The sequence below is a fragment of the Phaenicophaeus curvirostris genome, chromosome 10 (genome assembly GCF_032191515.1).
Source record: "Phaenicophaeus curvirostris isolate KB17595 chromosome 10, BPBGC_Pcur_1.0, whole genome shotgun sequence".
Classification (NCBI taxonomy): Eukaryota; Metazoa; Chordata; class Aves; order Cuculiformes; family Cuculidae; genus Phaenicophaeus; species Phaenicophaeus curvirostris.
In genome coordinates, this window is record NC_091401.1 from 15,607,664 (window position 1) to 15,628,652 (window position 20,989).

A 20,989-nucleotide genomic window follows, 5' to 3' on the forward strand; every position below is an offset into this window, starting at 1 on the left:
GGGAAAAAGCCCTAGTTTGTTTGTTTTTGTTAGAGTCGTGAAATAAACTATCTGGACTCTAGTACTGCACTACAGTCCTCATGCTGGGGTGTGGGCTAGGCTCCGATCCTCCTGAGAGTTCGTGCTGCAGCTCCCCAGAAGCAGGGCCTGAATGCAGAGCTGTGGTGTGCGTGGGTTCTCCCTGTCTGCTGTGGGTCTGGCTCCCTGCTCCTCCCAACCCTGCACCCAGCTGCTCGCCTGTGGCACCCCAAGCACCAGAGCCTGGCATGGCAGCGTGCAGCTCCTTTTCCTGCTGTGCCAGCACCCACCTCAGCCCAGGGCTGCCTGTCCCCAGTCGGGACTGCTCTGTTGGGGGAGACCTCCTGTTTCATAGACTCATAGAATCACCAGGTTGGAAAAGACCCACTGGATCATCGAATCCAACCATTCCCATCAATCACTACTCCATGCCCCTCAGCACCTCGTCCACCTGTCCCTTAAACACCTCCAGGGAAGGTGACGCAACCCCCTCCCTGGGCAGTCTGTTCCAGTGCTTCAGCTGCACTTGGGCTGTGTCAGCGTTCCGTGCCTCTGCAGAGAGCTGGGATTAAAATTAAAATTGGGTTTGGGGTCGGGTGGAATCATAGAATCATTGAATAGTTTGGGTTGGAAGGGGCCTTAAAGGTCATGCAGTTCCGAGCTCCCTGCTGTGGGCAGGGACACCTCCCACGAGATCAGGCTGCCCAAGGCCCATCCAACCTGGCCTCGAACACCGCCAGGGATGGGGCAGCCACAGCTTCCCTGGGCAACCGGTGCCAGTGTCTCACCACTCTCAGCATGAAGAAATTCCTCCCAATGTCTAGTCTAAATCCACCCCTCTCCAGTTTATACCCATTGCCCCTAATTATACCACAACCATGGGGGAAGTATTTTTAGGAAAGAGGAAAACCCCGCCGACCCCGTGGAGCACCCGAGGTGGGGAGCGGGGCGAGAGGGAGGCCGGGGCGTGTGTGTTGGGGGGTGACTCTCCCGGGAGGAGTAGGATGGGTGCGGGGTGCGAGGAGCGGAGCCGCTCCCGGTGCCGCAGGGAGCGCTGGGCGCCACGTGCTCATGGGGGCGTGGCCTGTGCGTGGGGCGCGGCCATACCGGCGAAGGCCCCGCCCCGCCCCGTGACACGGCCGTGTGGGGGTTGGGGGGGAAGCGGCGCCGGCGTCACGTGCGGTGGGCGGTGGCTGGGGGCGCGGCCCCGCCCCCCCGCGGCGGCGCGCGGCGCCGGCCCCGCCCCCTGCGCGCGGCGCGGCTCCGGAAATGGTCGTGCTGCGCTGCGCTGCGGCTGCGTCGGGCCGCGCGCGCTGAAGGAGACTGAAGGTAACGGGCGGGGGCGGGGCGGGCGCGCGCCGCGGAGGGGGGGGCGGGGGGGAGCGAGCGGAGTGCAGGGGGGGTGGGGTGGGGGGGGGAAAGGGAAAAGGAGGGGCGGCACCGGTACCGGGCCGCGCGCGCCGCCCCGGGCCTCGCGCCGCCGGGCCCTGCCGCCACCGCCACCACGTGGGCGCCGCCGCCGCCTCCCGCCCCTGCTCCGCTCCCCGCCGGGCCCGCCCCGCCGGTGCCGCGCGGCGCCGCTCCGCGCCCACGTGCCGCCCGCCGCGCACGTGCTCCCGCCGCCGCCGCCGCGCCCGCCTAGGCCGCCGCACGTGGTGCGTGCCCGCCGCGCCCCCGGTGCCGGCCCCGCGGGGACCATGGCGGGCGTGACACGTGTCCTTGGCAGGGGCCGCGGCGGGGCGGGGGGGGAGCGGCGCCGCCGGATGCCGCACCGGGGCCCGCGCCGCGCCCGCCGACAAGATGGAGCCGGGCCCGGGCCGCCGCCGCCGGGATCCCCCCCCGATCCCTGGCCAGCCCCGCCTTCCGCCGCCCCTGTTTTCCCCCCGCGGGCCCCGGTCGCTCCCCGCCGCCCCGCTGACCTCTCCCCTGCTCTCTCGCAGTCAGTCGGATGAACGGTCCCTGCACGCCCGCACCGCCGGCCCAGGTTTTTCCCGCGGGGGGGTGAGTATCCCGCTCGCTCCCGGTGCCGGGGCCGCCGCGTTCACCCGCACCGGCGCTGCTCTTTCCCCCCTGTGACGCCCCCCCTCGGATTTCGGGTAACCGGTGCCGAGGCTGACATGGGGCCGCCCTCCTCCCGGAGCCCCCACGGGCTCCGTCTCCACCGGGACGGAGCGATCCCCCCCCGGGGTGTCGGGGTCTAGCCCCGGGGAGGGGCAGCGGGACGAGCCTGGCAGCCCGGTCCGGTTACGGGAGGCGGCTCGGTGCCCCCGGGAGCCCCTCGCGGGCTGGGGGGGCTCTGCCTCTCCCGTCCTGCCCCGGCGGCCTTTGCCCCGGGGCGGGGAGAGTCGTGCTGGCTGCCAAGGCCCAACTGGGACGGTGCCCGGAGCTGGCGGTGGCGGGGGGCTGCAGGGTACCCCCGGGCAGGGCAGCCGGCGGGGGGACGCAGAAGCTGCTCCCTGCCTGCCCTCCCCGGTAGGTGTTTGCGGCGTGCGCTGGGGACACGGCACCACTCGCAGGAACAGGTTTGGCCGGCCAGGGGAAGCGCTTAGTAGGTCAGCCGGGGTGGAGCTGGGCACAGCTGACGCCGGGGCGCTGACGCCGGGGTGCCGCCGGCCCTCCTGGAGCTGGTGGTGGCTTAGGTGCCGGCAGCAGGTCACGGGCACGGCTCCCTGCTTGTGTGCTGGGCTTTGTGGGGTCACCTCGGGGATGTCAGTCCTGCTGGGGGTCACGGCTGGGTTTGGGGTGTGATGGGGGCGGTCTTTGCTCTTGTCTGGGCTGGGTAGACTAGCAACACCCACACCGGTGCTGCCTCTTTTCCCGTGTAACACCCCCCACACTGCCCTGTTTCACTGCCTGGATTTGGGGTAACCGCTTGCCGAGGCTGAGATGGTGCAGCCCGCCTCCCGGAGCCCCCACGGACTCTGTCTCCACCGGGACAGGACCCCTGTGATGGGGTGATCCAGTCTATCTATCTATAGATCTGGCGATCTATCTGCCAGTGGGGCGGATAGAAGTAGCTGGGGGTCTGTGCCCTGGTGAGATGCTGTCCATGGGGCACGACCGGTGTCTAGCTTTATGCTGCGGGCCTAAATATGTCCCATTCTGGGGGCTGATGTGGATGGGAGACAATGCCCAGGGTGCTTCCCACCTCCAGCTTACACCTGCTGTCCCTGTCCCCACAGATAGCGAGGGGATCCTTATGCACAACCCCATGAAATGAACAAAGCTCCACAGCCCACAGGAGGAGCCCCGACAGCCCCGCACCCTGCCCCTTCTCCCGGACTGCCGCAGGTAACTGGCCCCTTCGGGTTAGGTGGGACCCACCTCTGCCTCCCTGGTTTGTGCCAGGGTGGCGGTGCCATCTCCTTCCCTCCCTCCAGCCGACATTCCCGCCTGGTCAGACGACACCTGTGGTTTTTAACCCGGCACCGACCTCACAAATGAATACGCCTTCTCAGCCGCGCCAGGTAAGGGCTTCACCCCGGGTTGGAGGGGGCGATACGGGGGAAATCCAGTAGCGTTCTGCTGAGTAGCCCCGACTACCACGGTGCTTGGGGGCGCTTGGAGCCCCTTGGTACCCCCCAGGGCCAACACACACCCACGATCTGAACCATGACCCCCTGCTGGGAACCTCCTGGCCTTGGGGTGGGGGGACAGATGCCTCCAGCTGGGGATGCCCGAGTGACTGCTCTTCTCTCCTTCCTCCCTTGCCCCCAAACCTTCCTCTTCTCCTCTCTTAGTTTCCAGCAGGGCCTCGGGCTATTCACCAGCAGGTACTAACCCACTTCCCCCACCCTGCCTGCAGAGCACCCTGCGCTGACACTGCACAGAAACACCCACCCTGGCCCCAAAGGGGCTGAGGAGCACCCGGGGGCCCTAGAGCTGGGGGTCAGGCTCTGCTGGGGTGGGAGGGGGACACACGCTTGACTTTGCAGAGGTTTCCCTGCAGTGTCTCCCCAATTTTCTCCTTGCATGAAGCCTGCAGCATGTGGCTGTGCATGTGCTAACCCTGGCCCAGGCTGCTGCTTCTGCCTGTGCTCTTCCTCATCTTCTTCTTCCTCCCCACTCTGTGGGGGATCTCTCAAGGTCCTGTACTGCCATGCAAGGCTCTGGACCTCCATCAGCCCTCTTGTGTGGAGGAGCTGCTGGGGACAGATCTGGTGATGTTCTTGGCTGTGCTGGCTGGGAGCCCCTCAAAACCCTTCCCTGTCCCTTGGAGGTCCCTCTAGGGGACCCTGGTGGAATTAGGATATGAGCACTGAGCAAGGGGCTCCCCAGCCTCCTGTCCTCTCCTCTACCTTGCATCCAGGCCCTGTCCCAATTTGGGTAACTCCTGTCTCTCTCTTTCCCCTTTTCCCTCTGTATGCGTGCGCTTGCTAACAGGGAGGATTCAGGTCTCTTCAGGTAATGCTTCCTCCTTGCCCTGGGGTGCGTGCGCGGACCCTTCCTTCCTTGCCCACTCGCTGTTGGGCTTGAGTTGCTGCTCCCAGGGACGCTCCTGCCCGGCAAAGAAGCTGGGTCAGGATGGCCGGCGTGGTCTGGTCTCCCTGTCTGTCCAGCTCTGCCCGCCCTGGCTGTCTGGCTCCGGCGCGGCTCAGCGTGGCAGGACTACGTGTCCCAGCATTCAGTGCGATTGGCAGGAACCGGTGCGAAGCACGCCGGGACCCGCTGCTGAGCTGCGTGCAGCCGTGGCCGGCTCTGTGCGCTGGAGCTGCCGGCCCCCGTTGGGCTGGGAGGGGGCTGTGCCGGGCATGAGCTGGGTCGGGTGGACCCAGGTGGCCCCGCAGGTGCGTGGGGACAGGATGGTGTTAGGGTGGGGGTCACCTCCGGGGTCGGGGGGGTGGGGCTGCATCTTGGTTGTGGAGTGGGGGGAGGGTCTCCACTCTCCCCATTTTCTCCTGGAGCTGCTCCCGTTTTTCTGGTACCTAGACTGACTTCGGGGTGATGTGCGGTGCCAAGCTGCTCCCTCCCACGTAGGGTGAGAGGTGCTTCCACCCTGAGCATGCTGGTGCTGGATGGGTGTGCGGGGCCTCTGCCTGACGCTGTGTTCCATCTCTCCCCAAGCATTTCTACCAGAACAGGGCACAGCCTCCCGCCAGTGCGTCCCGCGTACAGAGTAGCACGACGGCCCGGCCCGGCCCCCCTGCCCATGTGTATCCGGCTGCTTCCCAGGTGATGATGATACCCTCCCAGATATCCTACACACCTTCCCAAGGAGCCTATTACATTCCTGGACAGGTGAGGGCCGTGCTCTGGGCTCCATGGGAGAGGGCTGGAGTGGGCACTGTTGGGGGCTGTTTCCCGGGGTTGGAGCCCAGGTCTGTTTTGGGAGGTGGGGGGACTCTCCCAGGCTCTCTGAGCATTCACTGATTTGAGCAAGGTGTTTCCTGGCCCTGTAGAGAGGCAACAGGCAGCACTGTTTCCCCTCCCTGGCAGTCCCTCGAGGTGACTGGTGCGCTCTGCTCTCTGCCCTGGTGCCCAGCTGGTTCACAGGCAGGTTTGGGGGTACATCTGTGGTTTGGGGGTACATCTATGCCTCACAGGGGAGGTAACTGACATTTTTCTCCTCCATTGCAGGGTCGCTCCACATACGTCGTCCCAACACAGCAGTACCCGGTCCAGCCCGGAGCCCCTAGTTTTTATCCTGGAGCCAACCCCACAGAATTTGGGACTTACGGTACGAATGAGGGGTTTGCTCTGCCGGCCCGGTGCTCTTCCAGCCTTAGCACTCCCCTGTTTTTTTCTTCCCTTGCCTCTGGCCTGCCTGCAGCCCCTTGTGCTCAGGAGCAGAGCACAGACCCCTCTGCCTTTTCTGGCTCACTGGGACTATCTCTGTGACTTCGTTACAGGCTGTTTGGGGGGACAGAGGTGTTGCCTGTCTCCCAGCAGCACTGAGGGCTGTGCATCGCGTCCCACCAGTCTGTCCACCCCCGCCATTTTCCAAATCGGTGCCGTTTAATATTTAACTTGCCTGGCGGAGGGCCGGGGCAGACTTTATCTCCTCTTCCCCCTTGCTCGCTGTCAAGACAGTGAGCAGTTTTGTGCTTGTTGATACCCCCTCAGCTCCCCGCTTCCCCAGGAGCTGAGCATGCGGTGCCAGGGCCGCTCCGTGCCTGCCCTCTCCTGGCACTGGTGAGCAGTGGTGTGAGCAGCCCCCCTTCTCCTCCCCGCTCCGTGTGGCCACCCAAGCTGTGACTATATTTAGGCTTGGTCGGTCCTGGGAGGCCCGGCAGACACAGAAATGTGAGCCGAGGCCTCCGGCCTGGCCCCGGCACGGCAGCAAAGCATAACCGGGGCGGAGATGGGCTTCTCCTGAGTCAGGTATGTGCCCATCCTCCCTCCCTCTTGTCCTGGGGCCCAGCTGGCCTCTCGGAGGAGGGAGGTGGCCCCAGCAGTGGCTGGCTCCTGTGCTCCGGCCAGGGCACAGCAGCTCCTTCGTGCCCAGCACTGGGGTGTCTCGGGGTGGGTTTTCTCCCTTTCTCTCCTCTGTGGCTGTTTCCAGGGGAGCCGGCAGCAGCGTGCCTCTTACCCCAAGACTGGGTGGGTGGCCTGGCATGGTGTGGCCCTCCATGAGCCAGCCCTCCCTTGTCTCTAGGGCTGGGCAGCTCAGAATCTCCCTCCCTCCTGCCGCGCTTGGTCCATCCTGGGCTGGAAGGCCTGTTTGTTGCCCTCGTATCCTCTCTGTGCAGAGGGAGGGGTCCCCGGGGCAGGGTTGGGGCAGCCCCCAGAACACTTTGGTCAAGTTCTAGGCTAAGCGCAACTGGGAAGGTATTGGAGCTGGAGGGGGCCGAGGCCAGCTCAGCTGTACCTGTGACCCCCACATCCATGTCCTGCTGGCAGCACTCTAGGAATGATACTCCCTGATGCTCTGGGTGCAACTCTGGGGGCCTGTGCTAGTGCTGGACTGGGGCCTGACTCTGCCCCCAGCACAGATCGCTCCTCCGGGCTGGGCTTACTGGGGGCTCAGACTGCGTGGGGAGCCCGAGATTCTCTGCCTGGGTGTGAATGGAGGGTGTGGATGGGGTTGCCTGGTGCCGCCCTTGGGCTGGTGCCGGCCCGGGCGAGATAAGGGTGCCTGCAGGAAGGCAGGCTCTGCTGTTACGGGGACACTGAGCCCAGCATGGCCCAAGTGTCGCGGACAGGCCATCGGTGGCGTGGAGCCGGTGGGCATGGCAGGTGCCCGCGGGCCTGGCTGGGCGTGGGGGTGGTGCAGGGACGCTCTGCTTCACGGGGAAGGAATTCGGTCAGGCCTGTTGGATGGGTTGGGATGACGGACTGGATACGATGGGGGTTTGCTGCAGAGCAGCACGGGCTACCCAGGCTCCTGGCAGACCCCTGTCTTTGAGGATCTGGGGTTCCCCAGGACGGGCTTGGAGGACCTAGGTTGGCCGGTCCATCTCACGCACTCTCCTTTCCTCCAGCGGGCGCGTATTACCCAGCACAGGGGGTGCAGCAGTTCCCGGCGGGGGTGCCCGCTGCCCAGGTCATTGTGAGCCAGCAGCCGCCAATCCCCCCAAAACGCGAACGCAAGACGGTAAGGAGCCATCCGCCTCCGGGCATGGAGGGGTTTGTGCGCCGGAGGGGACAGTGCCAGCCCTTGGAGCACATGTGATGGAGTGCAGCGTGCTGGAGGAGGGGGTGGCGGTGTGGGGCTGTGCTCCCCAGGCTGGGGGGCTTGGCAGGTGGAACAGGGTGCGCAGTGGGTGCTGGCGACCTTGGCTGTCCCGGCGGGCAGCGTTGTGCTGAGTCACTGCTCCCGAGGGGGGGCGGGGGTGCCGCGGCTGCCAACTGCTGTCTGCTCCCGGAGATGCCGGTGCTCAGAGGCCTCGTGTGGGGCCTATTTATAGCAGGGAGCCGGGTGGCTGCCGGCATGGCCCCTTGCTGGGGAGCAGGGGGTGCCCTGGGGATCGGTATTCAGGGATGCTGGTGCTTCCACAGTGGAGAGGCCTCTGCTCAGGGACCCAGGAGCAGGTTGTTTGGGGGTGGAGGGAGCAAGACCTCTGGCTGTACTGTGCCCCCAACGAAGGTCCCAGACCCACTTTTACCCCCAGACTCACCCCACAACATGTGTATCACAGCTCCCGCTACACCTATGGCAGGCATGGGGGTCAGCGAAGCTGCAGACATTTGGGCTGTGCCTGGGGTGGTGTGGGGCTCGCTGTGATGCTGGTGTGCTGAGGCCAGTCTCGTATACTACTCCCAAAGCAAGGGGGTTCCACACAGCCCCGGCACCAGAGTGGGGTGCCTTGGGGTCCCCCAAGCCCTGGAGATGTACGCTGGCCTGAGGCCATGGCACTTGCTCTGGCTGCCTGGTGCAATGGCTTGTGACTCTTGCTTTGCCCTGCACCACCCCTGCCTGCTGGGCATTGGGGCAGGCCGGTGTCTGTGGGGCACTGTGCCCCATGAGGAGGGGAGGTGGCACCCACTGGTCCCCAAACTGTATGTGCCTGGGGCAGGCACAGTGCTGAATGAGTCTTGTGTCTCCCCACTCAAAAAAGGGGTGTCCTAGGGTGTTGTGCCCGGGAAGAGGGGGTGGCCCATGTGCTGTGTCCCCCACCCTGCTGACAGCTTCTCCCTCTGTGCCCTGACTCATGGACAGATCCGGATACGAGACCCCAACCAAGGTGGCAAAGACATCACTGAAGAAATCATGTCTGGCGCAAGGACCTCATCCACCCCTACTCCTCCACAGGTAAGGAGTTGCCCCGACTCCCAGATTGGGGTAGCAGAGGCACACGGGGCCCTACTGAACTCTCTCTTTGTGTCCCTAGGCTGGAAGCAGTTTGGAACCCCAGGCTAATGGAGAGACCCCCCATGTAGCAGTTATTGTCCGGCCAGGTAAGTGCCCGTGCTGGGGTAGGCGTGCCAGCTGGCACGGCTCCGGCCAGGCTGTCATTTGCACTGTGAGGGGTGAGGTGCCAGCTCCACTGTCCTTGGTTCACGAGGGGCTTGTGGGCTCCAATGTTTTCCCTGTGTATCTGAGGGATTGTGTCCCCACGTTGGGCCCAGGATTTTATGGGGGCTGTCTGCTCGCCACAGCTGACCCTCAGAGATCCTCAATTAACGCTGCCCACCTTGCAGATGACCGCCCGAAGCCTGCATTGGTGGTGAGCAAGCCCGTCTCCCTAGAGCCCAGCAAGTCAGCGTCCCCATCGCCTCCCCCTCCTCTCATCCCCGAGGTGGATACCGTGGTGCTCTCGGCTGTGACGCTGGTGCCAATGGAGCCCCCTGTGGACGTGGACACTAAAGCGGAGCTGGGCGAAGCGCTGCCTGACCCGCACAAGACGTTTAGCGCTATCACTACAGTGCCAGGGACTGTGGAGCTGCCCCTTGTGCCCGCGCCTGACATGGACACAGTGGTCACGGAGGTGGAGGAGGAGGAGGAAGTGGCCATTCCCCTCCCGGAGCCTGCCCCACAGGCACCTGCGCCCCCCGAGGTGCTGCCGGTGCCCATCGCCCCTGAGATGCAGGCCGTGCCCCTGGTGCCAGCTGTGCCCCTGGTGCCTGCTGCGCCATCGCCACCGCCCGTCATACCGCAGGCCCCTGAAGCACCTGCCAAACCTGCCTCCCCCAGCCCCACGCCGCCTTGGGAAGAGCCCTGCATCGAGCCTGCCATTGAGCCCGCCACTGAGGCCAACGGGGTCTTAGAGGAGGCATCCGAGCCGGTCCCCGAGGTGCCTGTGTGCCAGCCCGTGCCCACGCCAGTGCCGGTGCCCACCCTGGACTCCCCCATTGCCCAGCCCGAAGAGCTGCCCCTGCCCAATGGAGTGGAGGGCACCAGCAAAGCAGAGCAGAGCGAGGAACAACCCGATTCGGATGTCAGCCCTGTCTCGGAGCCTGAGGAGCCAGCCCAGCCCAGTACCCCTGCCTCCCCTCAAGCAGAGGAGGAGGAGGAGGAGAGTGAAGGCCCTGGTGAGGCCCAGGAGCGGAGCTTGAGCCCGGCCCCTGCCCCTTCGCAGACCTCAGAGGCGACAGCGCAAGGTTGGGAACACAGGGCTGCGCGGTGCCCCAGGGTGGGTGTCGGGTGCGTGGGTGGCGTGCCAGGCACTGGGGCACAGGGGACAGTTTTGGAGCAGGGGGACGGGGTTAGGTGGCCCTGGTTGCATGGGTGTGGGTGGCTGGGAGGGAGGCAAAGCGCCCGTGGGTGTTGAGATGGGGGGAGATGTCTGGGGAGTGCATCCAGGCATGAGGCGTGAGTATGGAGGGGTGTATGTGTGGGGTGCCCTGGTAAATGGGGTGTCATGAAGGGTGTTTTATGGGGTGCCTTACACGTAGGTGTGGGGTGGATGTGTTTGGGCTCAACCTGAGAGCTGTCTCCAGCTGTCCAGATGCATGGGGAGGTGGTGGGGGAGCTGCGAGGCTGTAGCTGCACAGCGCACTCTTGCTTAGGAGTATGCGAGTACACAGGGATGCCTGGGGAAAGTGGGGTGCCCTGGGGATGTGCTGGGTGAAGATATGTGATTTGATTTTTTTTTTTTTAATAAGTGCCTTGCACAGGAGGGTGTAGGTTACATAGGCGTACGGGGGGAGTGGGAGGAGATGAGTACCCAGGACGTGTTAGCATCCTGTACAGGGATACAGGGAGACTCTAGGAAGGTGACCTGGGGGCAGATGTGCTTCTGGGGTGCCTCTCTGGTATGGGGTGGGGTATAGGGGTGCCAGGGAGGGGAGCGCATGTGGGGCAGAGGTGTGCATGGGGGTGTCCCCGTAAGGGCCTCCCTGCACAGGGGTCTGGGTGTCTGCAGGGATCCCCTGAGGAGGATGGGGAGTGCTGCGCTAGGGAAGAGGTGTGGATGGGGTGCTTTGGAGAGGCACAGGGTAAAGCGGGGTGCAGCGGCCGGTCAGGGAGAGCTATGAGGTATGTTCATATGGAGTATATTTTGGAGTGCATGCTCAGGGAATGGGGTGCCTTGACAGGCTGTCTGTGGGATCTGCAGGGCTGCAGATGCTCAGGTGGGTATGCGGCGTGTCTGGGGACGGGGCTTGTGCTGGGGTGGTAGGACCACATTCCTGTTGCTCTCCGTGGCCCTATCCTGAAGTTGTTACCGGTGCCTTGCCAGTGACCGCAGAGCTGGCGTCAGGGTAGGCGGGGGACTGGGAGGGTTCCTGTCCCTCACCTCCCTGCCTCTCCTCCCAGTCGCCATGTCGGTGCCAAAGAAAAAGCGGAGGATGAAGGAGCTGAACAAGAAGGAGGCAGTAGGCGATTTGCTGGATGCCTTTAAAGAGGTGAGTGTCCCACAAGTGTCTGGGGGTCACCCCATGTCCTGTCTCCTCCTGTGATGAACTCTGCTTTGTGCCATCGTGTCTGGGCCACTGATACTCTGTGATGGTAATGAGGATCTGAGAGAGGTGGGGGCCTGGGTGCAGGGAGAAGGGACAGGACCACGCTTGAGGGGTGACTGCTGTCCCTGTCCTTCCTGATTCAGTCTCAGATCAGCGACAGTGCCTCGGAGGCAGAGAACAAGCCACCTGCCCGTGAAGTGGAGGACGTGGCCCCTGCCCGTCCACAGGAAGAGTCAGAGGAGACGTGGGAGGAGAAGGAGGACAAGCTGGCCCCAGAGAAGGGCAAGGCTGCTGACCAGAAGTACCGCTACAAGGAAGGTGAGCCATGCCTTGGTCCAGGCTTCTGCTGGAAGCTGCCATTTCTGGACCTAGCACTGGGGAGGGTGGGGAGGGTAGTGGTGGAATGGTCCAACTATCCTAAGCCTCATGCTCTCTTCCCATCTTATCCCCAAGCCTGGCACAAGATGGGGCACAGAGACCCCAGTGCAAAGGTCCTGCAGGGAGCTGGTGGCATCAGGCTTTCTGTCTAAGCAAGCAGTGTCATGCTCATGGTGTACCAGGCTGGGGCAGCTCTGTGGTTGTCTACATCCCACCTCACTAGTCTCTGGGTGGGCTTGGACCTGCCATAGCTTGGGGTAGAGGAGGATACCAGAACAGGCTGTGTCAAGGTCTCCCTCTGGCTCTGCTGCAGAGCAATGGAAGCCACTGAACCCTGAGGAGAAAAAGCGATATGACCGGGAGTTCCTGCTGGGCTTCCAGTTCATCTTTGCCAGCATGCAGAAACCCGAGGGGCTGCCCCAGATCACAGATGTGGTGCTGGACAAGGTCGGTGCGGCCCTGGAAATAAGGGGAGTGTGGGTGGTGCCTGGGTGGGGGCTCTGGCGCTGTTGCTCTGTTCCTTGTCAAGGCAGGGCTGGGACTTACCTGTGGTGCTCGGGGTCCTGTTGCAACATCTGCAACAAGCCTTGAGCCTGGGGGTGGTGTGTGTGGGGGCATCTCTGGGGCCATCTTTCCAGTTCATTGTCCCAGCGCTGAGGCTGGGGGATGGATCCATCCCGCTCCTCTGCCCCCTGGGCATCCTCAGCCCTGTGTACCTTCTCAGGCCAACAAGACCCCACTGCGGGCACTTGACCCCATCCGCCTCAGCAGCATGAACTGCAGCCCTGACTTCACCCCCGCCTTCGCCAACCTCGGCCGGCCTGTCATGGGCAACCGGGGCCTGGTGAGTATCTCCTTGCTTCACCCACACTGTGCCCCTCTGCCTGTCTGTGATGATCAAGCCTTCGAGCCGTTGTGTCTGGGCCACTGATGTCCGTGATGGAACTGAGGATCTGAGCAGGCGGATGGGGACACCTTGGGAGCCAGCCTGGCTGGTCCCAGAGCAAAGAGCTGACTTTCTTCTCCCTGCGTCAGCCCTCAGGGTTGGGTCCCCGTCGCTCCCAGCAGAGCCAGAGGAAGGAACCCCGCAAAATCATTGCCACTGTGTCCCTCAATGAGGACGTCAAGCTGAACAAGGCTGAGAAGGCCTGGAAACCCAGCAGCAAGCGTGCCTCCGAGGAGGAGGATCCTGAGAACATTAAGACGCAGGTGGGAGCTGGGGCAGATGGGCAGTGGGAGGGAAGCAGGGGGTTGTGCCTGGCTTTTGCTGACATTGTTGTCCTTGCAGGAACTGCTCCGCCGTGTCCGCAGTATCCTCAACAAGCTGACGCCGCAGATGTTCCAGCAGCTGATGAAGCAGGTGATGGAGTTGTCCATTGACACGGAGGAGCGGCTCAAAGGTGTCATCGACCTCGTCTTCGAGAAAGCTATCTCGGAGCCAAACTTCTCTGTTGCCTATGCTAACATGTGCCGTTGCCTTATGGGGGTAAGCAGGGGTTGGGGGGGCCTCCTGTAAAGCTGGCAGGGGTTTGTTTGAGGATTTTTCTGAGCTCAACAGGGTGCTGATCCTTTCATGTGGAAACTGGGGTGTGTGGATGCAAGACCAAGCTGAGAGTGTTAGAATGGCATTGTGAGGGTGTAGGTTGGCTTTTTCCTGGTTTGAGCAGTGCCTGGACCTTAGCTGGCCAGCTTTTGTGGGAGACATGACTAATGCTCCTTACCTGGGTTGTTACCTCTCCCTGCAGCTCAAAGTGCCCACAACAGACAAGCCCACGGTGACTGTGAACTTCCGCAAGCTGCTGCTCAACCGCTGTCAGAAAGAGTTTGAGAAGGACAAGGATGATGATGAGATCTTCGAGAAGCGGCAAAAGGAAATGGACGATGCCAGTGCTGTGAGTTGGGGTGGGAGGCTGTGACTGAGGGCTGGCGTGGGCGTCCTTGGGGTGGGTCTGGGCTCTGAGCTGCCCCGCTGTTCTCTGTAGCCTGAGGAGAAAGCGCGCATGAAGGATGAACTGGAGGAGGCGCGGGACAAGGCCCGCCGGCGATCCCTGGGCAACATCAAGTTCATTGGAGAGCTCTTCAAACTGAAGATGTTGACAGAGGCCATCATGCATGACTGTGTGGTGAAGCTACTCAAAAACCATGATGAGGAGTCTCTTGAGTGCCTCTGCCGCCTACTTACTACCATTGGCAAGGACTTGGACTTTGAGAAGGCCAAGGTACCCCTTGCCTTGCCCTGCCTTGCTTTGCGCTACCCTTGGCTTTGGGCCTTTGGCTTTGGGAGGGATGTGACTGTGACTCTGTCCTTCTGTAGCCCAGGATGGACCAGTACTTCAATCAGATGGAGAAGATCATCAAAGAGAAGAAGACATCATCCCGAATCCGTTTCATGCTGCAGGATGTGATTGACCTCAGACGGGTAAGGTGCATGGCCCGCTGTTGCTGGGGGACGGTCCTCTGTTCCCTGCTTGGTCCCATGGAGATGCTGGCCTGTGTCCTCTGAGTGCCAGCAGTCCATGTATCAGATGGGATGGTAGTCTATGTATCCCGGCCATGTCTGGGACGGGAAAGGTGGGTATGTGCCAGCCCCAGAGACACCACGCTAGCCCCCAGCCCTTGGTTAGCATGGTAATGATAGTGGGCACACAGTAACCAGCGGCTGTTTAATGCAGGGGGGCTCATAAAACTGAGCCCTTTTGTGCCAAAAGCTGCCACAGCGTGCAGGGAGCTGTGCTGGCTGAGGTGGGAAACCAGCCTGAGGATTTCAGGGTGGAATGGCTTGGAAGAGGGAATGTTTCTGCCTCTATTCTCCAGCCAGCTCAGCACCCCCTTTGCTTCTCTCTTGACCTCTGCAGAATAGCTGGGTGCCTCGGCGAGGAGACCAGGGCCCCAAAACCATTGACCAGATCCACAAGGAAGCAGAGATGGAGGAGCACCGGGAACACATCAAAGTACAGCAGCTCATGTCTAAGGACAAGAGAAGAGGACCCCCTGGGCCATCCTCCAGTGGTGAGTGCCCGTGTTTGAGGGCACTTCAAGCTGCCAGGGGTGGGTTGTTCCCACTGGACACTGTGTGAGGCTGGGCTGTGCCTTATGTCTGCCTCCATTGTGTCCAGGTGGGCGTGCGAGCCTGGTTGCAGATGATGGCTGGAACACGGTACCCATCAGCAAGGGCAACCGGCCCATCGACACCAGCCGGCTAACGAAAATCACTAAGGTGAGCTGAGGGTGCAGTGTGGGCAACTGAGCTGAATACCTGGCCCAGATCCTGCCTCGGTGTGGGGGTTCGGAGCTGACTCTCTCTTTCTGCCTGCAGCCTGGATCCATTGACTCCAACAACCAGCTTTTTGCGCCGGGTGGGCGGCTGAGCTGGGGCAAAGGCAGCAGTGGAGGGTCTGGTGCAAAACCTGCAGATTCAGGTAGGCAGTGTGGGGCCAGCTGAGTGCCCTTGGGTGGGAGCGGGGACCCTTTTCCAGGCAGTTCCTGAACTGGGGAGGTGCTGAACTCTGAGAATCCCCTCTTTTCACACCCAGCATCTGATTCAGGGCGACCGGCCACAAGCACCTTGAACCGTTTCTCAGCGCTTCAGCAGTCGATACCCGCCGAGAGCCCAGAGTCACGCCGTGTGGTGCAGAGGTGAGGAGCCAGCCCTGCCTCGATGTGTGAGCATGTTGGTTGGCAGCCCAGTGAGGAGCCCCACAATATGCAGGGAAATGTGTGGCATCTGGGCTGGAATAATCCCCTGCTGCAGGATGGGGCCTTGTGGGGTCTCGCAGCTGGTGATGAGTCTGTGTGGCTGATTCCAGTCTGGGCTTCCTCTCTGCTCTTTGGTACTTGAGGGACCACAGCTGGGTGCTGGGTGTGATCTGGAGGTCCTGAGACCAGACATTGATGGACTGGAGGGAGTCTCGTGGAGGCTGGAGCGTGAGCAGAGTTGGAATTGGATTTATTCAGGAGAAGAGGAAATCAAAATAGAATCTCACTACAATCTGCAGCAGGGACAAAGTGTGGGTAGGATGGGGTCCAGGCTCTGCTCGGCTATGCTAAAGGACGCAGTGAAAGGCAAAGGGCATGATTAGGAAGGGGGCAGAAACAGGGAAATGTTTTTTTTAATATGAGGGTGATTAAGTGCCCTGGAAGGGACTGGGCCTGGAGTGGGACAGCCTTGCCTCACAGAGCTCTGCAGGCTGTGGTCTCTTCAGGGAGGGTGGTGATGGGCTCTTCACACTGTGTCTGTTGTTTTTCCGCCTAGGAGCAGCTCCAGCCGTGACAGGTCAGAGAAGGCTGGGGAGAGAGGGGACCGGGAATCACGTTTGGAGAAGGGCAGCGACCGCCAGGAGCGTCCAGACCGGGGAGAGCGGGCAGACAGGAACAGGTCTGCCATCACCAAGAGGAGCTTCAGCAAAGAGACAGAGGACAGAGGCCGAGAACGAGAGAAGCAGGGTGGCCCCGAAGCTGTGCGCAAGGCTGCTAGCATGTCAGAAGAACGGGACAGGAGCCGAGAGACCAGTGAGCTGGGAAGGAGTGCTGTCCTGGGATTCTGGCTGTGGGATGGGGCTTTGCCTATCCCAGCTGATGCCTAATCCTTGCTCTCTCCTCACAGTTAAGCAAGAGCCAGCACCTCGTGCTACATCCCCCAAGCCTGCACTGTCGGATGAGGAGCTGGAAAAGAAATCCAAGGCAATCATAGAGGAATACCTGCACATCAATGACATGAAGGTGAGAGGAAAGGTGGCAAGGCACAGCACCGTATGGCCCCTGTAACATGTCCTCAGCTTCTCTCGGTGGTGGTGCTGTTTAACAAGGTTCTGGTGGTGCCTGGATGAGAAATAGGGGAGCCTTGGCTGGCTGTGGGGCAGTACTGACCCTCTCTTCTCCTTGCAGGAGGCCTTGCAGTGTGTGCAGGAGCTGGGTAGCCCCTCCTCGCTCTACATCTTCGTGCAGAACGGCATTGAGTCCACGTTGGAGAGGAGCACCATCTCCCGTGAGCACATGGGGGTCCTGCTGTGCCAGCTGGTGAAGACAGGCACACTCTCCAAGGAACAGTACTACAAAGGGTGAGGGGCTGGGGCAGCCTGGTCCCCGGCTGGTATTTGCCCAGCTTTGAATTTGGCCCTGCCTTGACCAGGGCTTGTCAAAGAGATCTCCCAAGGTCCCTCCCAGCCAAGGGCATGGGTGTGGTGCTGGATCCCAACTGACCCCCTCTGCCCTGCAGGCTGCGGGAGATCCTGGAGATTGCGGAAGACATGGAGATAGACATCCCGCACATCTGGTTGTACCTGGCTGAGCTTATCACTCCCATCCTGCAAGAGGAAGGCATCCCCATGAAGGAGCTGTTCAGGTGGGGGGCTCAGCCCCTCCAGGGAGCTGCCACGGGGTCCCCAGTGGGACGGTCACCTGTGGGCATGTAACTCAACCAGATCTCTTGTGCCCTGCAGGGAGATAACAAAGCCCTTGGTGCCCATTGGGAAGGCCACCACGTTGCTGGTTGAAGTGCTGGGCTTGTTGTGCAAAGGCATGGTGAGTTCTTGGGGCTTGTGTAACTGCTGGCTGCTGCCTTGGGGGCTGGCAGCCTGCTGTTGGGGCAGGGTGGCGTGCAGGGGCTGGCACGGCTGAGCTGCAATATCTCCCTCCCTGGAGATGGAGCCCATGGCATGCTGATGCCAACTGTCTGTCCTGCAGAGCCAGAAGACCGTAGGCAAACTGTGGCGGGATGGCGGGCTGAGCTGGAAGGAATTCCTGCCCGAGGACCAGGATGTCAACAAATTTGTCACAGAACAGGTGGGAGCTCAGCCTTGGTGAAGGGCAGAGACGGGCTGGGGAGGTACCCTCGAGGGGTCCTGTGAGTGTGGTGTTGCCCTGGGTCTGCCTTTAACAGCTTGTCTGCCCACTCCCACAGAAACTGGAGTATACGATGGAGGACAGCTCAGACACACCAAGCCGCAAGGAGCTGACCTCAGAGGAGCTGTGCAAGCAAATGGATGAACTGCTAAAGGAGAACCCGAGCAACCAAAGAATACATGACTGGATCGAGGTGAGGGTGCGGATGCAGCATCTGTGGATCTGGGGGCTCCTTCCCAGCTCCTTCCTCACTTCACAGTCCCTCTACTCTCTCCTCTAGGCCAACCTTAGTGAGCAGCAGGTCTCATCCAACACATTCGTCAGAGCCCTGATGACATCTGTGTGTCACTCTGCCATCATTTGTGAGTACCAGAGTGAGGTGGGGGATCTCCCCCTGCATGTGCCACCCCCCTCTCATGCCCCATCTCCCACAGTCGAGAACCCTTACCGTGTGGATGCCTTGGTTATCCGCAACCAAGCCAAGTTGCTGCAGAAGTACCTGCGGGATGAGCAGAAGGAGCTCCAGGCGCTCTACGCCCTGCAAGCCTTGGTTGTGAATTTGGACCAGCCTCCCAGTGAGTGTTGCAGGACGGGTGGGATGAAGGGTGGGGTGGCAGGGAGGTCCCCACCCCAGCAGGGTTGCTGGTGACTGGGGCATGGCAGAGGCTCCCCTTTATCCCCACCAGACCTGCTGCGGATGTTCTTTGACGCCCTCTACGACGAGGATGTCATCAAGGAGGAGGCTTTCTACAAGTGGGAGTCCAGCAAGGACCCAGCTGAGCAGCAGGGCAAAGGGGTGGCTCTCAAATCAGTGACAGCCTTTTTCACCTGGCTCCGGGAAGCTGAGGACGAGTCAGACAACAACTGAGCATCTGTGAGGAGGAGGAGGAGGAAGAGGAAGGGAGGAGAGAAAGCAGGGCACCCTGGGGAGCGACTCCATCCCCTCCCACCCCCGGCCCCCCTGGACTTGCTGATGCTGGGGCCGAGGGATGTGCTGTGCCCCCCACAGCCCACCTCTCTCTTTTCAGTTTTCCTCCTCTCCCTCCTCCCCTGTCCTGGTTCTGTTTGCGAGGCCTGTACTAGTTTGTCACGATGATAATAAACGGATGCTGACGGAGGTGGCTGTCACGGTGGGTCCCGTCGGGGCCCCTCCTCTCCCAGCACAGGCACCCCGGGTTTCTGGGAGCGGGGCAAGCGCCCCCGGACTCATGTCATGGGGAGGGGGGAGGGGATGGGGACATATCTCTCCCTCCTCCTCTTCCTCCTTCCCACTTCTTGCTGAAATATAGAGAGATTATATATATATAAACTTATTAAATTTGGTTTGGGGACAGGAGCGTGATTTCTCCCTCTCCCCTGTCCTCTCTGTATTCCTCCATAACTGCCTGGACCCTCCCTCTATGTTTTTTTATTTTAAATATAAATCATTCCCCCCAGCTCCTGCTCTGACACCTAGGGAGGGTGCCGGGGAGGAGGGGCAGTGATCCCTTCTCTCTGGGCCAGGCTGCGTCCCCTCCTCCCCCCAAAGCCTCCATCTTCCTCCCAAACGTTGAAGGCCACAATTGGGCAAGTGACAGGGCGGCCCCTTCATCCGTGTCCCCTGTATTTATAGAGCGCCGGATGTGACGAGCCGCACGTGTAATTATTAAAACAAGGATTCAATTACTGGTCACGTGAATTTGTAAATAATTTTTTTTGCCTTTTTTTTTTCTTTATGGAGTATTTAAATGAAGATTTAAAGGCATCTTTTCACCTTAAAACTGGAAATAAAAGAACATTGCTAAATAATGCCCCGTGTGCCGCTGTTGCCCACCCCGTCCCACGTCCCTTGTGTCTGGGCTGGTGTGGAGGTGCCAGCCTCCCTGGCACCCCAAGGCAGATGGTAGGTACTTCCATCCAGGGGCTGGGAGGGGTGGCAAGGGGTGCAGATGTGCCTATAGCCAGCCCCCCCCAGCCCCACCTCGCCAGTTTTTGCCTGACATGGCGGAGTGTCCTGTGGTGGAGCAGGCAGCCCTTCCAGCACACTTGGCTGTGGCACAGCCCCAGTGTCTCCAAGTGTCTCGCAAGTGTCCTGTTTCCTGTGGGCACAGAAGTGGCAGGACCTGTGTTCTCTGCTTGGGTTCTGCCTCTGGGCAGGAGGAGATAAGCTGAGTTTCCCCTACAAGCCTGTCTTTGGTGAGCTGTTGCGTCTTGCAGGTGAGTGGAGGTGGGGTGGGCTCACCTGTAGGGGTGTCCCTCCTGGGGACAGAGGTGTTGTTTGGCTGGTGCCCCTCATGGCTGGGCTGCTCTTTGCTGTGTTGGGCTGCCTCTTGCTGAGTCACCCTGGCCATGGCCCAGAGGGTGCAGAATAATTAACTGGAGGTTATTCCCCAGATTAGAGGCTGATCTGTCTGAGCTGCAGCCATGGCAGCACTAATGCTGTGAAAGAGCTGACTGGCAGTGAAAGGCCAGCAGGGCCTGTGGAGAAGAGGGGGTATGGGACAGGAGCTCCCTCTGCCTGGGAGTGAGTAAAAAGGGAGATCCTCAGCCTCCTCCTGCCCCTTGCTTGCCAAATCTTACCAGAAGCGGCTGAGAGAGCTGGGGTTGTTTAGCCTGGAGAAGAGGAGGCTGAGGGGGAGACCTTACTGCTCTCTGCAACTACCTGAAAGGAGGTTGTGGAGGGGAGGGAGCTGGCCTCTTCTCCCAAGTGACAAGAGGGAATGGCCTTGAGCTCCGCCAGGGGAGGTTCAGGCTGGACATCAGGAAAAAATATTTCATGGAAAGGGTCACTGGGCCCTGGAACTGGCTGCCCAGGTTGGTGGTTGAGTCACCTTCCCTGGAGGTGTTTAAGGGATGGGTGGATGAGGTGCTGAGGCATATGGTTTAGCGATTGATAGGAATGGTTGGACTTGATGATCCCGTGGGTCTTTTCCAACCTAGTGATTCTATGATTCTAAGGGGGAGGGTGGCACCCTGGCACTGCCTTCCTGCCTTCCTTCTGTGCTGCTGCATTAATTGCCGTCATTAGGTTTCAGAATCAACAACCACCTTTGTTAACCAGGTCTCTGGGTCCGGGGGTGTCTGGGTTCGGGGGTCTCCGGGTCCGGGGGACCCGGAGACCCCCGAACCCAGAGACCCGCTGCCCCGGTCAGGGGTCGGCGCTGTCCGCGGTGCTGGCTCGGCGCTCTCCGCGGTGCCCGGCCTTCCTCCCCCTCCTCCTCCTCTTCCTCCTCCTCTTCCTCCATCCCCCTCTTCCTCTTCCTTCAACCCCCCTCTTCCTTCATCCTCGCCTTCATCCCCCCCTTCTCCTCTCTCTCTCTTCCTCCCGGCATCCCTCTCCCCCATCCTCCCCTTCCTTCCTCGCCCTCCTCCTTCATCCCTCCCCTCCTCGTCCTTCTCTTCCCCAGCCTTCCTCCTCCTCTCCCTCCCCTCCCTCTCTTCCCTCCTCTTCCTCCCCCAGCAGTGACGTCTCAGGCACCGCTCGGGGCTC

At 61.4% G+C, this 20,989-nt stretch overlaps 1 protein-coding gene and 2 non-coding genes across 11 annotated transcripts; all 3 read left to right on the forward strand.

The window, feature by feature from the left end:
- The first annotated feature begins 1,256 nt into the window (after positions 1–1,256).
- Positions 1,257–19,308, forward strand: EIF4G1 (eukaryotic translation initiation factor 4 gamma 1). 9 transcript variants are annotated; one of them, XM_069865099.1, is made up of 35 exons: positions 1,257–1,347; positions 1,959–2,019; positions 3,201–3,309; positions 3,399–3,485; positions 3,759–3,791; positions 4,402–4,422; positions 5,083–5,256; positions 5,596–5,695; positions 7,440–7,552; positions 8,618–8,710; positions 8,790–8,856; positions 9,100–9,999; positions 11,156–11,244; positions 11,445–11,619; positions 11,993–12,126; positions 12,386–12,523; positions 12,715–12,888; positions 12,968–13,165; positions 13,425–13,571; positions 13,662–13,898; positions 13,994–14,098; positions 14,535–14,688; positions 14,796–14,896; positions 14,996–15,098; positions 15,213–15,315; positions 15,932–16,188; positions 16,283–16,398; positions 16,564–16,736; positions 16,895–17,020; positions 17,118–17,199; positions 17,362–17,460; positions 17,579–17,713; positions 17,801–17,882; positions 17,955–18,095; positions 18,207–19,308. In XM_069865099.1, exons 3-35 carry the CDS (start codon positions 3,235–3,237, stop codon positions 18,386–18,388), a joined length of 4,914 nt encoding a protein of 1,637 aa, XP_069721200.1. In that variant the 5' UTR covers positions 1,257–1,347; positions 1,959–2,019; positions 3,201–3,234; the 3' UTR covers positions 18,389–19,308. The 9 variants fall into 9 exon arrangements, with proteins under 9 accessions (XP_069721200.1, XP_069721202.1, XP_069721203.1 ...); XM_069865101.1 differs by having other exon boundaries at positions 15,225–15,315; XM_069865102.1 differs by having other exon boundaries at positions 12,404–12,523.
- On the forward strand, positions 11,290–11,367 carry LOC138724973 (small nucleolar RNA SNORD66). The gene has a single exon (XR_011338155.1). It is a non-coding gene; the product is annotated as a small nucleolar RNA SNORD66 (small nucleolar RNA).
- On the forward strand, positions 12,564–12,640 carry LOC138724974 (small nucleolar RNA SNORD66). The gene has a single exon (XR_011338156.1). It is a non-coding gene; the product is annotated as a small nucleolar RNA SNORD66 (small nucleolar RNA).
- Positions 19,309–20,989: the final 1,681 nt, after the last annotated feature.

What these genes read in the sequence shown, in the direction of transcription:
- EIF4G1 (XM_069865099.1), top strand. Translation starts at nt 3,235, where the DNA reads ATGAACAAAGCTCCACAGCCCACAGGAGGAGCCCCGACAGCCCCGCAC. An exon ending in CGCCTTCTCAGCCGCGCCAG is followed by an intron (nt 3,486 to 3,758) that starts GTAAGGGCTTCA and finishes CTCCTCTCTTAG; the next exon opens with TTTCCAGCAGGGCCTCGGGC. An exon ending in GGACAGGAGCCGAGAGACCA is followed by an intron (nt 16,189 to 16,282) that starts GTGAGCTGGGAA and finishes CTCTCCTCACAG; the next exon opens with TTAAGCAAGAGCCAGCACCT.